Genomic DNA, 18,826 nt, shown 5'->3' with positions numbered 1-18,826 from the left:
ATCAAGGAAGAAAACAAAGGGGACGAATCACAGTAGCAACAATGGTGTCAAAATTCACAAAGTCAAGGGTCAAAGGACTGTGGGTCAGTTACTAAGTTATCATTACCTTTAATGGCCCTCTCGATTTTCACTTTATAAAAAAAAAAAAAGCATAAAATACAAAGATTAAGGATTAATGAAACTATTATTATATGGTGGAGGACTTATTACTTATAGGAAAATACTGAAACGAGTCCTAAACCTGTATTTCCACCAAAAAAAGGTTATTCACACTTTAAATCACACATTTAAGGGAAAAACATTGTATTCATCACACAACTGGCAGCACTGCAATGTTTGCAGTGAAGCTGTAGCTGGCATTTAGTAGCTTAGAACCTGCAATATTTTGATCTTAGCTAGAGGAGGAAATTAAAAGTGAGCAACTGTACCTCCAGCCATATTGAGAACTTGGTCCAAGGCAGGACGGACCTCCTTATCCAACTGATCATGTATTCTTCCACCCAATAATGGACCTATGTCTGTAGAAAACATCAGCATAGACACGTTAGTCCAAGTCACTCTTGTTCCCAGTTTTGTTCTCTAGTAAACCATCTAAACTTGTGTTCTAATGGTTTGAGTATACAAGGCATAACTTCTTCCTTTTTTTGTTTTTAATTTAAAAGCTTAAAATCCTGGCTCTGTTTTTGCAAGTCACAACTTCTAGGAAAGAACTGCCTCCAGAAGAAAGTAGCAGGAATACTCAAGAGATGTTTTTTAAAAGTTGCTACTTTGCCTATGGAGCTAGTTAAGTCACAGTTGTGAAAACAAGTAAAGCAGACACATTAAATTCACATAATAAGCATGCTACACAACTGAGTGTATAAACTTAGTGACTTGTTTGTGTCTACCTAATTTACTATTGGAGAAACAGAGAAGAACTACTTACTATCTAGGTCATAGATGACTTTGTTCTTGGCCGTGGCATACTGGGATATTAGGTATTCAATTTGCTGCATAGAGGAAACACAGAGACGAGCAGAGTCTTAGAAATAGCTGCACAAAAGTACTTTATTGGTCTAGACACCAACAAACTACTTCCGTGTTACACAAAAAAAGGAGAATCTGGTTGGAGTTGGTTTCTTCAGCAATACCACCCATAAGAGTGAGACTGATTGTTGGAGAAATTTCACCGTATGAGAACAATCTTTTCAAAAGCAACTTTGCAGGTGTTGCGTGCACAAAAGGTGAGAAAATTCTCTTTTCCCGTGTGAAAGGATTACACAAAGCCAGCATGACAAGAAACCCCAGTTTCAAGAAAGAAAAAAGAAATAATATGCACACTGATTCACAAGTGTACCCTCAAGGAAAATTCGTAACTGAACCATCTATAATGCTTCACCCCAATTCTTTATGTAACATCGTGTTTCAAATGGAAACTTTCTGCCTCACCATCGGTGTGTCGTTAGCAAAGGTGTGCAGATCCCTCATGTTGCTGTTGACCAGTCTCCGTACGTTCTTCACCTGAGAGCTCAGGTTCTGGTTGGCGGCATACGCACACAGCACTCCAATCCTAATAAAACAGTTGAAACAAGAACACAAACATGTAATCTGCCTGCTGTCGGACATGTCTGAGTGACCCTGCTGCCCCTGTGTCAGTCAAGAGTAAGGCAGGGGCGAGCCATGCAGAGCAGGGTGATGACAAGCCATCAGCAGTAGGGGTCAGTGTGCACCACCACATTCACTTTACTTTGTTTTTGCGACTGCCACTGAGTGCACCTGTAGAGTGCCTTCATTCTTTGAAAGCCAGCATTACATTGGACTATTCTCGTACTCAAGAAAATAAATTTACCTTAAACCCATTTTAATTAACTGTTGCATACAATTTCATTCATTTAATGTAAGTGTTGACATGAAAACACAATTTCCTGTTCATCAACAATGTTTTTAATAGGCTAGAATAAGGTAACATAACAGGCATAGAGGTCTTGTGTAAATGCATCTTTACAATACTGTATGCGTGTGTCATATACTGACATGTTCTGCAGTCTCAAGATCTAAACAACTATTATTTCCCCAAGTAATTTAGAAATAGACTCATAGCTATAAACCCAGGTGTCTTATCTTTATAATCTAAGGTCCCTGGGTTGTAAGCATATTCAAATTGAATGTGAAAACACAGAATCGCATAGAGCAGACCATTAAAGTGAATCTCTTGCATACTTCAAACAGACCTGAGTAGCTTACTACAAGGCTTAATTAGCTTGAACAACATCAAGGGAAAGACAGCCCATAATATTAAGCGGTTTCCATGACTCACTCTCATCCCAGCTGAATTTTCTCCTTCAGCACCTCACAGCTACTGCAGCACTACAGTATGTGCACGTATGTTCTTACTGCTACTGATGTGTGTTATTGAGGTTCGCGCGTGAGCAGCTTAAGGAAAGGCGGTCAAAAAGGGAAAAAAAAAAAGCTTCTCTACAATTGACTCTAAGGATCAAAAACTCCCAAAGTAGAGTTGTATGACACAGTGAATCCCCTTCATGGAAATGCTTCAGTGGAATAAGCAGCTTTATGAATGATGTAAGATGACTGGCAGAGAGGAGTAACAAAAGAACTGACTCAGAAGCTTCTGGGAAGGTTTAGATCAACGGTGTAGAATCGGGGTGCTGTGACTGACTCTATAAAAAAGGCAGGGGTCTTTATGTGTAAGTATGACAACAGGTTGTACGTATGTGACCACAGTGCACCCAGAGATGGGGTTTCTATTGTCTTACTGCTAATGCATGAAGACATTGCTGGGCGCCGTTCTTCTTTACAGAGCAGTAAAGTACAGCCACTGCTGTAATCACAGTTTCCCTTTGTGCATATAATCTCATTTCTATCCTGGATTATGCTGTGGACATTTTGCAACATTAAGCATTGCAGTGTGTTTGCACACTTAGTGTATGCATAAAATGTTTTCTACTTTCAAAAAATGCAGCGCGATTTCCTTCCACTTTGTTAAACGTATGTATTTTTCTTAATTTCTGGCATGGAAATGCAGGGGAAAAAAACGTCTTCAAATATTGTTACACTTTATTCTGTATGCAGACACATGCTTAAGTTTAGGCAGTCTAAGTCAGTACTTGTCAGATATCACAGCATGTAGCCAGCTAAGAGTCAGCATGTTTAGGATTTTTTTCTGGGGTTTAAGTCAGAGGACTGAAGAGTTAATGATTCAATAACAACCTAGTAAAGTTTGAATATTTATAAGCAAGAGGGACAGTTTCACAGATATGCCACAGATACTTTGAGTGGGCCAGTCAAACACCTTGGTTATTTTCTTTTTTTAGACAGTTAGCTGTAAATGTGCTGGTGTTCTTGGGCCAAGAACACCTTTAGCTGTGGTTGAGACTGACTCTAAAATACTTTGGTATACACAGGAGTTCATGTTCAACTCAGTGAATGCAACAAGAGGAACCCAAATCATTATGTGGTATGAGGTATTTGTGCTGATATACTGTGCTTGGTTTTTGCCCAGCGTGGCACTGTGTATTACATTCTTGTCAAAGTCTTTCCATTTGTTCAGATGTAACTTTGCAATCCTTTGCAAACTTGCTACCCTGTTCGCAGGATTCTCTCGACATATATTTGGTTTGTTTCTAAATCAAAATGAATGTAAATATTCACTTGCTGGCATCTGAAGGAAATTCATAATGAACATCTTTCAAGATAAAAAAAAGAGCCTTCTAACAGCATTGTCATGGTCTTTAAAGAACAAATGTGTTATAGGATGTGCTGCCCTCAGGTGAGAAATTCGCTGATCTGCATGGCATCAAGCTGCACCATCTCTAGTGGATGTGTGATAATGTTTGCCATAAATAGTGAGTGTGCCAACAGAGTAAACACTGTCACCGTACAAGTGGCGACTTAATGAGAAACTAGGCCAAACAAGTAGGCTGGGACACAGTGAAGTGGAGCCATCCGTAACCAGGGGAAGATTCAAAATGGCCACTTTCACAACAAAAGCCTTTTGTCAAACACTTTCTCTGCCCTCCCTCTGTATCTTTCTCACTCACACTTCATACATTTGCTTTCCTCTTTCACACACAAATTCACAATCCCGCACTTTTCTTTTCTATGCTTGCTTTTGGTTGTCTGCTTGTCTTTATTACTTTACTTATGAAGCCTCTATTCCACACCCTCGCTAAACTATTTCTTTCTCTACACCAGTATTTCTCCATATATCTCCCTTGATGAGGTATTTTTGTTTGACTATCCTTTCTTACTCTATCCCAAAGTGAAACGTAACTATCATTTTCCTACTCCACCCTTTCTCTTCTTTAATCTCCTCCTCGGTCTCCTGTTTTGCCCTCAGTTACCTCTCTCTTTTCCTTCTTTCTCTCTCTCCCACTTCCCACCTCCTGTCCTTTCTTTTGTCTCTCTCACTCCCTCTCGTAGCTGAACAAAGACTCTTTGAGGAAACAGCCTGGTGCTTTGCAACAAGCTGTGTTGCTGACTGTCCACCATATTTTATGAGAATCATGTTTGAGTTTAGCTTGAGTTTGCTCACGTTCCAGTTTGAGTCTGTTATTTAAAAAGTGATTAAATTAAATGAGGGTCTAGAGCTGCAAGAAGACAACAAGGCATACACACATTTGTATTTGAATACGAAATGATCAAACAACCATCAAACTTAAAATGACAAGCAGGGCTTGCTAACCCGCTTTCTCACTTACAGCGTCTGTATCCACGAAACATACCACTAAGGACTCAATCCCCCTGCAGTGTCATCTTCATTTCACCTTCTATTTAATGGTGTTTATTATATCACATGTGACAGAGAAATATTCCATGGCATTCAGCTGATGATAAGCCAAACTATAAAATTCACTTGTGAAAAAAAGATGTGAGCTTTGCATGACAACAAAGAGAAGATCTGAAATGCAAAGCAGATCAAACAGGCATCAGTTCATTATATATATATCTCCGATTGAGCTTCTAGCATTTCTTCCTATCCTTTAGTCTGTTATCTAAAGTTTTTGTCCATATAAAAGGTTTTCAAAGTTATAAATGCCAGACTCCTCTCTTATGTTACTTATCTACATCATCATATAAAAAGCCCTCAAACCAAGAATAACCATTTGCCTCCTGGAGGAGCCAGCAACCTTTAGCCAGAGCTGCTTTATTGCTGGTCAGCACAATTTTTAGTTTTGATGACCATATCCTGTTTGCAAATCAGTTATAAGAACATGTGCCTAACATGGTTTAAAATGTTTACAGTTTCTCAGGGATCCTGGATTTGTTTGAATGTTTAGTGTTAGCACTATGTTCACCTAATGCAAATAGACCGGCACTTATATATATATGTATGCTAACTGAGCACTCACAGCCCCTTTTTTTCTACAAGCCCCTAATCACACACATGTACTTTATCTAAGCATCTTTTTATAACATTCAAATTAACACTCAATTCAGTATCTTGCCCACACAGACTGGATGACTGTCCACAGCCACCACAAGACATAGGCTACTGTTCCATCTCTTTGCCTTTCTCCTAAGCTCGGTATTTTCATGCAGCCAAATTCAGAAAAAAATAACTCAAAATTACAGTTTTTCCACTTCTTTTTTTTTTAAGTCAACAGAACAAGTATGAAAGAATAGCACTAATGAAACTTATTCAAACTAATGTAAACTAGCTCTCACTTTGAAGAGAGTCGCTGATTTGTTGCACTGCTAAAATCCTCATGAGATTCATCTTTCAAATCCACGATGTACTAATGTGCCACCAACTGTTTTCTGTAAAGTACTTGGTGACTCCTGTCTATAAAAAGCATCAATATTGTTTTGAAATAGGAATATAACTATTGATTGCTTATTTGCATATGGAAACTTTAAAAACCTTTGAAAACTGTCTGGCTTGTACCAGACTAGTGTGACGGCTTTAAAATTGACACCCTCATAAAAAGAAATGTTGCATTTCAATGAAGCAGGTGGCCTTTAAAAATACCATTTGTCACCTCATCTGTGCACTTCAGCCATTGATCTTTTGTGCAGCATCATCACATTTCACTGCTATCAGCAACGTCTGAACTGCACAATCAACTCTAGCTATCAACTGTATGGCTGCTTTTTGACTGCAGGGGACAATTCAAACACAGCAGGAGGCAGATTTACCTCCAACAAGCTTGAAAAAGGGCTTTAATTCCTGCTTGAGCAAAAGCCAAATGACACATGAAACTGCCCCATGACAGCAGACGAAGAAGAGCAACAAACTAATGCAGTGCCCCAGAATCTAGGGCACTACTGGGGGCTGGGCAGTGAGTGTTCCATGGTCTGGTGGTTCCATAGCTTTTACAAACTTCAACAATGGCCTGCATTCAGTGTAACTGTAGTTCGGAGGCTGGGACAGTCCCCTTACAGCCCCTCCCTCTTTTAACACTGCCGGAAATGTCTCTTTATTGTCCAGCCTCAGTAAGAAAATGATCATTCTAGTCACTGTAATAACTACAGTGATCATTTTAGTTCACACACATCGATAGACAATGGCAGCGTAATCAGCACATGTGCATAATTAAATATTCTGAGTGCAATATAAAACAGCTACTGTAACTGTCAATCAAAGCCTTATCCAGAATAATCACTATAAGAATAATAATTAATATAAAATTTTTTTTTAATTATTATTAAATCTTTATTTTTGTGCCAGTCTGACCTGAATGCAAACGCCAACGAGAAGTGATGCATTTTGGTGCATGTGGGACAACAGAGGTGTTGACTGAAAAATGTCGGGCCTAAGCAATTTGTCCTGTCATATACTGTAGGTTATGTAAAAATCTTATGTAATCTGAAATAATTCATTAGACATTTTATTGTGCCAACAGGTCACTGCCACAGCCAGCAACTGCAACTTTTTCTCATTTTAGCCACTTCGTGATCTCATTACTCCACTTATATAAATGGATATAAATGTAATAATAACTGAATTGCTATTGCATTCATTTTAGTACCTACATAAAGCCTTTGGTTTGCCTGTTTTCATTCCATTAAACTGCCCTTTCTCCTTCAAGTGGCTATTGTTATGTATTTTTATTTGCTGTGTTATTTCTGTCCTCAGAGCTTGCCAAGTCACATTCTGAGCCCAACTTCCCATTGGAGCATTGTGTCCTGTGAAGAATTTAATCAAGCAATGAATGCTTAAGCTTCCTGGCTTCAAGGCCTTTGCTCCGAGCATGACAGCCCAGTAAAGACAGTGCTATTAGTTCTCAGTTTTTTTCCTACTCATAAGGATGCTGCGCAAGCTGCTGTCAGTTGCATGTGAAGACTGTCTGGACTAGGTTGATGGGAGACAACAGACCATTAATTTCACAGTAAACAGTCCAGGAATGATATGAATACCAAACTCTGAGCCAAACAGCCTCACGGGGTTGTGTAAATAACACAGAAGGTCACTGCAGCACAATAGGATTTTTTTTTGAAATCTGTAGAAGGGCCAAAAGACAAAAAAAAAAACCCCACAATCTTCTGCAGTGCATGCATTTTTCTGATTAAATTGTCAAACAGTGTAACCATTGATTAATCATTTTTCCGTCCTAAAGCATAGCTTATCCTAATATTTGTTTTTCCTTCAGTGACTGAGTTTGCTCAAATATGATGCAAATGACACATTGTTAAGGACACTACCCTGATTACCTGGGCAAGGACTCTGGTTATCTGGATATCTTTGCTTTTAAAAGTTAAATAGTAAAGTTCTCACAGAAGCAGTTTTTCTATAATTTGTCTTCTTAAGGATGTCCAAAACGCTTTAATAGACATCTGTGTTGCTCAGTAAACCATTCCTGGATAGGCTAAGTTTAATTACCACCCTTCAAAGAAACATTAGTGGTTTGATTTAAAAATAAATATCAGCTGTCCATAACTAAATAACTTGTGATAGCTAATGAAAAAATGAGGAAATTGAGAGAGCAGATTATTTAATCAGCAAATGCTAACTTCATAACACATGAATGCACTTTATGAAGCATTAACCAGTCAAACCTAAGCGTAATTAACTATTATTTGCATATAATTAATCCACTTTGGAGAAGAAGATGAAGTTTAAATCTTTTACACCTTTTCAGAGGTCCTGGTTTTCTCTGAAGTTAGAGGTCAGCTGAATCGCACTGATTTGCTTTGATCGTGCCATCCTCAGTTATTTAGCGAGTTCATCCCTAGTAAAATAATGTTAGTTTGAGGTTTAGCGTCCACTGAATGTGAGAAGAATTCAAAGTCATTCAGTGTTTTCACACAAAATCATCATTAATCCCCTTTCAGATGAACTGCAGTGCAGTTTGTAAGAATTGGCAAAGAAAATTAAAGTATTGACAAACAAAATTACAACTCTAGTGTCTATCAAATATCAAATACAGGTGCAGGTAATTGTGTGGATATCATTGCTTTCATGCTACTGTTCTAATGCAACCATCAGTGGCTTGGTGCTTAACAAAGCACACAGGTCTTGGTTTGAATCTGCGGCCACAAACGTCAGCGTGAAGTTTGTGTGTCCTCCTTCCGTCTGTGGATTCTGGCTTCCTCTCACACTCCAATGATATGCATGCTAGGTTAACTGGTCAGTCTAACTTGGCTGGAGGTGTGCATGTGAGTGTGGATGTTTGTTTTTCTCTGTGTGTTAGCCATGGGATGACTCTTTTCCTATCCAGGTGGCATTTAACCACTGGGATGAGCTCCAGTTTTAAGGGATGGGATGAGTTTGTACACTGGTAGTAAAGATGGCCCTTTGTACATATGCTGTATTATCCTGTGAGTTCTTGTACGTTTCAAAAATCAAATGGTTAATGTTCTGCTGATTACGTTGCTGACCTTTTTCTTGTTCTTCCCTCCCAAGCTTCTAATAATTTGACATTGTTAATATTGTTAAGCTGCTATCATCAGAACCCTTGTTTCTACACTAAACGAAACTACAAAAAAAACTACTAAAAAGCAGTTTATTCTATTTGCACTGTTTCTTCACCACTCGCCTTTCTTCACTTTCTATTATGAATCACTTTACATTTAATCATTAGTTACTATTAATAGGGGTCGTCTGATTGTTGGGGTTTTCAATATATTATTGTAGGATCTTTATCTTGCACTATAGATACCCTGCAGGTGACTGTTGTTGTGGTTTGGTGCTATCAAAATAAAACTGAATTGAATTGTATTATATCTGAGTAACACTCCCAATATAGCCCCCAAAATACTATTTGTTTTTTTATAACCACAAAGCTCTCATACAGTGGCTCATTACTAGTGAGCCTGGTTAGTATAAAGTTGCCAGCCTTCATTTTGCTGGGGTACACCCTGATGACCACAAAGTGACACAAAGACATGTATGACAGATCCATCTCCCAGAAATGCTGATATTTCTGGGTTATACCTCCTACTCGTAAAGCCATCACAGATCCCTGCAGCTTTGCCTTCTCCTATCTTTTCTCTCCTGTGTAACAATGTGCCATATCATCACTACTGTAACATAAATGTCTCCTATAAATTTGAAAGAAAGCCCGGCCTAGCTAGGAAAGTCAGTTAGCTTCACAATATTGAATTCTTCTAAATCGTGTGTTGATTTGTAAGGTGTACACTACAAGAATCCACGACCATTGGCATCCCAGGGTGAGAGGAAAAAATTCAATTAGTAAAAAATAAGGCGGATTTCAGCTATAAATGCAAAATGAGGGAAAATTAGAATGATTAGTATGAATGAGGTCTCTCCAGGGGATGTGATAAATTATGGGATGCACTGCAAATTCTGAGAACAACCTCTCCAGTTAATTAGCTTGGCTGTGGCATGTGTAAAGCTGCCATTGTTTGGTGTCTGTGTGCTGTGAACAGGAGATGATAACTTTTTTTTTAGTTTATTAATAAAAAATAAAAAACTTTAAACAGAGACAATTCAAGAGAAAATAAGGATAAGGCTTAAGGGCCAATCAACGTAAAAGAAGAGCGCAAATACATATTTATGAATCAGAAACATAATTCTCAGTTGCAGCCTGAGAAATTACACAGACTGAAAAGCTGTATATACAAAAATAGCCAGAGGTAAGTGGTTAAAAGCTTTTTGATAACAGTGATTTTTTAATGGGTGGAGTTCAATGAAAATCAAAGCATTAGATGTCCAAAACAATTATTTACTTTTTTATTCATTTATTTACTTCTTTTTTTGATGAGAGACTGTTACACACTGCAATGTATTAAAGTGAGATGTTTCACGCTGTTCGCTTGTGCACATTTTCCCCAACACATTAGGTAACCCACATTTCCATGAGCTATGTGTGATTTTAAGATGCAAAAATAAAATAAAAATCAATGGAGACAGTTGGATAATGCACATAATGCATGTTAGTAAAGAGTAGAAATCCTGTGCAGTTCTCACCGATTACCTGCAAGCTTTTGTTCTCTTTCTAGTCTGCAGATCAGAGGGGTGTCCAACTCCAGTCCTCGAGAGCTACTGTCCTGCAGCTTTTAGGTGCATCCCTACTCCAACACAGCTGAATCAAATGGTTGGATGACCTCTTCAGCATGCCATCAAGTTTGCCAAAGGCCTGATAACAAGCCATTCATTTGACTCAGGTGTGCTGGAACAAGGATGCGTCTAAAAGCTGCAGGACAGTAGGTATGTCCCAATTCTTAGGCTGCACCCTTGAAATTGAAGGCCGAGTACGTCACAGCCAGGCAACGAAGGCTGCTCCAATTGCGGCCTTCATTTCATTCAGCTCTCAAGGGCTGGAGTTGGACACACCTGCGGTAGATTATGACATGCCCACAGATTGCACTTAAGTTCACACTTCAGGTACATTTTTGTTCTTGTTGATGGTTTTAAATTCTCAGGATATCTACCTTATTTTATTATCATTTTAGATTTTCGAATTTTGTTCGACTCAACACTAAATATAGAATGGAGTACAAGAAAAAGGACTGGAAGCCTAGCAAAAACCACCTGTATGGCATTTTTTCATCATTATCATCAACAACAAAACGACAGCGACAACTACTACTACTACTGCCTAATGCATAATGCTATATATAATGCTATACATTATACTGTAACTATACTCTCCAATATATACAATAATAATCCTGGCTATTGCTGGAAAAGAACGGAGCATCAGGATGGGTTAGTTTCTTCATTCTGTGCATATAATCTCAGTCAGTCATACTGAAATAATTACTTTGCTTTACTGTACTTTTAATTTTATTTTTAACATCAAAATTTGTTTTTTGGGCTCTCCTTTCACACTAGAATCCTGTTACTTTTGCTGCTACTACTCCAAATCCCCTAGAGGCTTTTAAGTAAAATGTAATTTTATATTTTGCTAGTGTAACAGCACCCTAATGCCGCTCTGCACTGAAAATAAATTACCTCCCAGTAGCCTGACATTTAGTGAACAAGTGACATCTTCATAGTTGTAGCTTCTTTCGTGAAAGAGTTGATGCTCATCACACTATTAATGAGCCCCTAAAAATAGTCCTGCATGTGATTTCTCCCCAGGGAGGCTGTTAACTGAGCAATGTGTGGGTTACAGAAGGTGCAGGATTGAGGTAAAAGTTTACTTGGCTACTTGTGTTTATACGTAGCTAATTGTGTGCTTGTTTTTTTATGTGACAGAATGCAAGAATATGTTTGATCTGTTATCAGCAAGTGAGTGATTTATAATAAATTCAATGAAAATACTTTTGCAGGTAGATAGATGGATGGATATTGGTTTTTCTGTTTGATCAAAAGGACCTTATACAAGAGGTCTTCACAACCACGTGCAATTATTTTGTACAGAACACAGCACATCTGTGAGACAAATTTCAAGGCTTTTTGAAAATCTCACCATTTACCAAACCTCTCAAAGAAAAAACCCAGACAAATTTATTTTAATTTGTTGTGTTTATTTTTAGTATGTATATTGATCAATTTTTATTTTGTTTGCTATTCTATAGACCTATTTTGCCTCATTTTATGAAGCAACGTTACTTTATTGAGCTATTTGGTTTTATATTATTGATTTTTTTTTTTGTGATTTCTCATTATTGTAGTAAGCATTTACCTCTGAATATAAACCACATTGAGGTAACTATATATATATATATATATATAAAACTGAATTCAATTCAATAAAACATTAGAATTCTCCAGTTTTTGGGATGAAAGTCACATCTCACAGATTCAATCAGTGATGGAACTTAGGGTCATCGGGTATTTCAGGTCCAGCAGGAACTGTTCATGGTTCCATACTCTGGATGCAAAGCCACCCAGTAGCCTTCTCTGTGACTTCGGATGCTCCATTGCTAAATGATTGCCCTGCAAATCCTGTTCTCTTCTCATTGCAATTTTAATTTCAACATGATCAATTAGTTGGTGGATTTGAATACGATGATCATATCTGGCTGCAGCCATGATGGTGTTATTTGGGCTGCAAAATTCAGCTGCTTGCCAAGGTCCCCTTCCATATGCCAGCTGTTGGAGGCAGTGAGGAGCCCAGCATTTGTTTAGCTTGTGGGTCAGGTTTCTCTCCAGCGCTAACAATGGCAATGGTCTTTGCCTGACGGTGGCCTCTGATGCCTTTAAAGGCCATGGTCCTCGATAAGGACTTAGTTATAGTGTCAGTGATAGAGCCAATGTCCAAAGGTTTTTATATTTACTTGTAATGTAAAATTAGAGTCAAGTAGAAGGACTAAAGAAGCGTTCTGCAAAACAGGTTACATGTGTCGAAACAAATTAACTTACGCAAAATGAGCTGTGATTGCCAATGGTCAGTCTTCTACATTTGTGCATTGCATTATATTATATTATATTATATTATATTATATTATGATTTCACAAAACATCAGCCTTGTAGAAACATTTAGCTGATTAAAACGTTGAAATTAGACTGCCATCTTCAGTTTTGTCTTTCAGCTGGTGGAGATATGGATGTAAACAAAGTAGTCATTGTGCACAACACTGTCAAAGATTGTATATGTATTAAAAGATGGATCACTCTGTAACAACACTGTAATAAACAGTTTCCGCAGGCCTTGAAAATGCACAAAGATTTTCTTACTGATCCAATCATGTCTGCAGTTAATCTCTCATTTAAACTTTCATTCACTTTTTTTTTTATAAATAAAACTTTAAAAAAGATCAGCTTTAAGCTCCAATTCAGTACTTTCAGTACTCCGATCAAGTTACACATTGTTAGAAGATAAAACGTGCTAAAGGAAGCATACGCAATAACTTTCCATTCCATTTTAATGAGCTGTGAGAATTTCAGTGGGAGGAATTATATTTTACAAATAACTAAAGGAACATGCTGGTATACTGACAAGTTTGTACTTTTATTTCACACACTTTCCCCTCATTATGTGAGAGGAGATAATACTACGGTTGAAGTCTTTTGCTAGGAATGTCAAGGGTTTTAAGGGTTTAAAAGCTCCGAAGTCAAAAAGTTAATCTTATGCGTTGCATTTCTAGATTAATGTATGTTGTATTGCAGAAGTAATTATTTTGACTGTGGCTGCTGAGCTCCTGGTGATGTCCCTTCTGTGTGTTGTGCTCCAACAACTTAAGAATTAATTGGGTCACTTTATTAATAATTCAGCAGGATCCAGTGCTATAACTCACACACCACATAAACAGAAGTGGAACTTGTGTTCACTTTGTTTTAAACTAAACTAAACTGACCCATTAAAATAACAGCAACTACTTTTTGTGTTTAGCCTTGGTTATAAAAGAAAACACACACACACACACACACACACACACACACACGCACACACACACACACACACAAGAACAGAGCTAAGCCGAACACAGAGACCAGTCTTTGCATTCCTTCACTCCTACTTTGGCCAGAAAACTGTCTGATACACTGGAACTTTTATGAGCTTTGCTTTTTTTGTTTATGATTGCGGCGTGTATTATCATTCTGCGACACCACTAATCTATCTACCACTTAACAGGCAAAGCTGCAACAGTGAGAAAATAACAACATAATATCTTTGAGAAGGTAGGGGAATCTGCACAAGCTTGTCCAGTAGCATAGCTGTCTGTGGACAAGCATGTGCTCAGAAATTTAAGTTTGGTCCAACATAAAGGCAGAAAGTCTTAGCCTGGTTTAAAAAAAATCAAATTTGAATTAACTTGCATACTGAATTCACAGTGGTTGTTTTTCATTCCAGCAGTGATTTCCCATGATATACGAGTATTTTACTCAGCACATCTAACATGGTTTTGCAAGGTCATTTGCTGACCTTCTCTTCCTTCATAAACGTAAAATGATGCACAAAAAGATTACCAACCAAAACTGAATCAGTACAAGATATATTGTACATCGCTTGGGATGCCCATTTATAGATATCCCAGACATCAGATAGCTCATTTACAGACAAACCCTTCAAATCTAATCTGGGTGCCTGAGATTTAAAGTTCAGCTTGCTGAATGCTCAGTTCACTGTCGCCTGTATTATCATTAATAAGACCCCATATAATTAGCATGGATTACTAAGTCCATAATATTAGGACTTTTTGTGTTAATAATATTGGACACCCAGCAACTGAAATTGACTGCTGAAGTCCATACTGGATAACAGCATGGGGCAAGGGTCTTCCACTTGGCCAGAACAGAAGCAAAGATCTAATGTCTGTCATTTTCTTATTATAAATCCATGCGGGTGTTGTGCAGAATCAGAGCTGATTAGTAGAAACTGAAATAACTCCTGCTGTTCTTTTAATAAAACAGAGTGGGAATATACAATAGCTGGCAGATATAACAAAATATGCTGTTTAGCATACAGCATACATGAGCTACAATATATTAATTGCACAGTGCTGAATGGCTAATGTGTTGCAAAATTACCCCAGCAGTGGCAATCACATTCACAAAAGAAGCATGAGGACACAAACATTGACAATTAGCCCTTTTCATATAAGCAGGAGTTAAACATTTATCTTACCAATTTGCTACTGACATGATAAAATCTCTCTTTATTTTAGGTTAGAGATATTATAAAATAAACACTAACCATAAAGAAGCAAACTCAAAGAGCCCAGATATCCCCAAATGATAAGGATCCAATCATATTAAAAACATATTAATCAAAAACACCACACACACAAAGGAATTATGTAATATAATCTCACTGTGATGCTAATTCAAACTCTGTAGCACACCCTGATATTATTAAACAACTGATGTCCCTTCCTTCCCCAAGTAAGTCTCCATTAAGGCATCCTTCCACTAAGATGACATTGCACCTCGACGCAGGTTGTTTAAAAGAGGAAAGGTGAAATTTGTCAGCCCTTGGTTCCCCCCAGACTGCCCTGAGCCCCAAGCAGTTGTGTATATATATTCACAAGCTGATGGGGTGACTACATTAAAAAAAGAAAGAAAAGAAGAATCAATGATAATAATAATAATGACAACCAATTATCCAGACCTGCAAGTTTCCCAAAACTTGGCCAGGTAGAATTTTTTGGACAGATGGACAAAAACCTGAATGATCAAACATAATATCTGTGCGAAAGGTATTAATGCATATTCATTATTTCTAAAGGTTTAATCTCAGTGTAAACTGAGTTGGATTCTAACTTACTCACTGTGAGTTTTCCATGTTTCTTTTGTTTGCTTTGCTTGTGTCTTTTCCTGCTATGTACCCAAATTTAAAGCCCTATGAGAAATCAGTTTAACGTGCTTACACGCCACAGTAATTATCCATTTCTCAAGGCCTGTCTAATACATCATTTTATGCTTAATTAGATTTCAATATTCCTTCACCTAAATTAACCTGGTGAACGTGTTAATAGTTCAGCTCCACTAATTGGCAAATTGCTGTAATATGTTTCTGATTAAATTATGAGTATGTCCACAAATGTAATTAATCATTCTCATCATGTTTGTTCCCACAAAGCCAATCCAGTGTCTCTGCCTGTAAGACACAACATTAAAAGTCAGTGATGAACATCTGCTTTGTGTTTGGCAGAGTTTAGCACACAATGACAACAATCCTGCCTGCTTTTACTTGGGCAGTACATTTGTAGCCGGAGCAGAAGTGCATGCATTTTCAGCATGACTGGCATCCGCGTGAATCAAACCCCATAGCCCTACAGCGCTACTCTAACCCAGTGAACATTACTCATTCACGTTTACAACTGCAGCTCATTGGCAGCTCCTCTGGGATTTGACCCTACCACCTTCACAGTAGGAGGATGATATAAGAGGGAAATTTTCTCATTAGCTTTCTTGTTACAGATTTTTTTCTTCCCATTTCTACCTGGTTCACCGATTTGCTTTGTTTGTTTTGCTTTTTTTGCCTCCTTTATTTGCCACAGTGGATCCAGGAATGCTCAGTCTGTCGCACATACGCCAGAAACCTTGGCTACATATATACAATTCACTCATTCAGGAGGAAGTCTTCACCACACACTTCACCGGTTAAAACTGGTAAACTGCTTGTTAACCCCCATCAGGTAATCATAGGAAAGTAAGCCAAAACATTTAGATGTACACATGGTGAGGTTCATACTGAAGATTGAACTGAGTATGGGAATGGGAAGAAAGATTATTTGCGTGACTCTGAATGTGGCATGTTTGTTGGCGCCAGATGGCCAGGTCTGTTTTTTTCACAAGCTGCTGATCTACTGGGATTTTCCCCATACAACCATCGCTGCCCTCCAAACGGCCTCCACAGACACCAGGTCTCTCTCTAATAGAGCACTTCTGAGAAGTGGTGAAACAGCACATTCAGTTCATGGATTGGCAGGGAACAAATCTCCAGCAACTGCAAAATGCCAAAATTATTCCGATTCCTATTAATGTTTTTGGCATCTTGTGGAACCTGTGTTCTGCAAGTGAACAATGTTCCAACAAGGAACACCTCATGGAGACGCTGGTGTATGTATATATTGCACATCAATCACAATTACAAGTTAAAATATAGCACTTGTAGCTGGTTTTAAACCCAAAACCATAACTAGCTTTGCATGTCTACAGGTTGCCATAGTGATCTAGCCAGGTAAAATTTGAGGCGCCTGCCTTTTGTCAGCCACCTGTCAATGTTTCCTTTTTGCTCCCTTAGATGACTGTTGTTTCTTTTAAATGTATTCTTTTGTATAATTTTACTCTGAGGTTTTTATTTTATTGATTTTTGATAGATTTTTTTATATTATGATTATTACATTTTTGCTTTGCTTTTCAGTGTATTCATGTTTCTGTTTATGTGGGCTTTGTATTTATATTTTTAGGGACTTGAACTGTTAATATGTTTTCCTCGGCTGGAAAGCACCTCAGGGCAACTCCTGTTGTTTTTACATGTGCTAGATAAATAACAGTGACTTGACCTGACTGCAGAGGCCCCACTGCACAACCTACAGGACCGAAATAATCAGCTGCCAACGTCCCAGTGCGAAACACCACAGGACACCCTTCTGTGTTTAGGCAGGTGGTGTACAATAGCAAAAATCTGACTGATACCAAATTCTCCTGACTCACTTTTTTACCATTCTGTTTTTATTTCTTAATTCAGGTTGCCTTCACATTTGGCATGGCCATTATTTAGAGGCAACTATGACTGCTTTCCACTCTGTAATTAGGATAAGGGTATGGGATTTACCTTTTCAGTAAGTGCATGTTATCTAAACTCAGGAAAGTGTAGTGTCTTCAGGCAACAGTCACAGGCTTGTTTGACATTTCTGGCAGAGTTGATAAGCCCTTAAGCCTATATGGCAGGCTGGATTGTGACAATGTTATCTGTGTGCTTGGGTGTATCTCCAGTAACAGCAGCTTGGTAGCCATCCCGACACTGAAATCCACTTTGCATCACTCGGTTTTTATAAATAAAGACACAATCCTTCATAAGATCTTGTATATTGAGAGATTAAAACCTTGCTGAGTTAACTGACAGCAAAGCAAGGTAGTAAGGGATTACATCTCTGTCTATACTACTTAGATATGAAGGGATGACTGGAAAGTGCTGCGAAAACTTCCCTACAATGAATGCTTAGCATCAAATATGAGTTGACATAATGCATAATAAAGAGTTACTTGCACTATATTATCTCACAGTGCAACAGAAGGTGATGCCCAGGTTCTGTAGCCATCATTTAGCTGTGTTTATATCTCATTTGTGGTCATTTCGATGTTCTCACCCTTACCTGGGAGTCTTTCCCCTCTCTTAATCCGATTTTAACACTTCTTGGAAAATAAATGTCACCCCCGCCACTTTTCTGTGCCTGGCTGTCAGCTTTTAGTGGCAGTAAAAAGCAGTCTTGGCCTGGGCTTGGAACTCATCCCTCTCAAGCCTGTAATTGCTTCATTAGAGCCTCTGCTGCATCTCTGCCTGGTAGCTCGGGAGATTTAATAAGAGCTGTGAGGATGCTCTCAGACTCTTCTGTCTGTGCTGCTGGGATGTTGCTGGGGAATTTCATATAACTAGGCTTTGTTCCAATGAAGACTGAAAGTCGAGGAACATCAAACTAAGTACACTCCTGGATGCCTTCAGTCTAGCTCAACTGTTGTTTTCCCACATCTTTTGTAGTGTTGCTATATCCCCAGTGGCTATGCTTCTTGTGCTGCTGAGACTGTAAACCAGAATGGAAGGAAGATTAGGTTTCTTGTGGTCCATTTTCTGACAGATGAGACTCATCAAGTTACAGGACAGTCTGATGGGCTCATAAAGAAGAAGTACAGGGTGAATGTAAAGCTTTATTTCATCCATTTTCAACTGAAGGCAGCTGAAAAGACTTTGTATTCCCCCTCATGCCATATGTCTGAATGAGAGCATGAATTGTTGTCCGTCTCTGTGTTAACCCAGGAAGAGATTGCTGACCTGTCCAGTGTGTATCCTGCCTCTCGCCCTATGGACA

The 18,826-nt window shown here is 38.3% G+C and overlaps 1 protein-coding gene across 15 annotated transcripts in view; it reads right to left on the bottom strand.

Annotated features, from left to right (window-relative positions):
• The window catches only part of prom1a (prominin 1a), an 81,909-nt gene that overhangs the window by 23,823 nt on the left and 39,260 nt on the right, over nt 1-18,826 (bottom strand). For 9 of the 15 annotated variants that reach the window (XM_013909172.1, XM_005726512.1, XM_005726513.1 and 6 more), the window contains 4 exons: nt 1,429-1,549; nt 926-989; nt 429-518; nt 107-130 (listed from right to left, as the gene is read on the bottom strand). In XM_013909172.1, coding sequence (XP_013764626.1) covers nt 107-130; nt 429-518; nt 926-989; nt 1,429-1,549 — 299 coding nt within the window. The remainder of the gene's footprint in view (nt 1-106; nt 131-428; nt 519-925; nt 990-1,428; nt 1,550-18,826) is intronic. The other 6 variants (XM_013909174.1, XM_013909176.1, XM_013909180.1 and 3 more) reach the window with 1 other exon arrangement.

This window comes from Pundamilia nyererei, unplaced genomic scaffold (genome assembly GCF_000239375.1).
Source record: "Pundamilia nyererei isolate P.nyererei 1_Seehausen unplaced genomic scaffold, PunNye1.0 scaffold00020, whole genome shotgun sequence".
Taxonomy (NCBI): Eukaryota; Metazoa; Chordata; class Actinopteri; order Cichliformes; family Cichlidae; genus Pundamilia; species Pundamilia nyererei.
The sequence above is the reverse complement of the archived record's forward strand: the minus strand, read 5'-3'. Positions and strand labels throughout refer to the sequence as shown.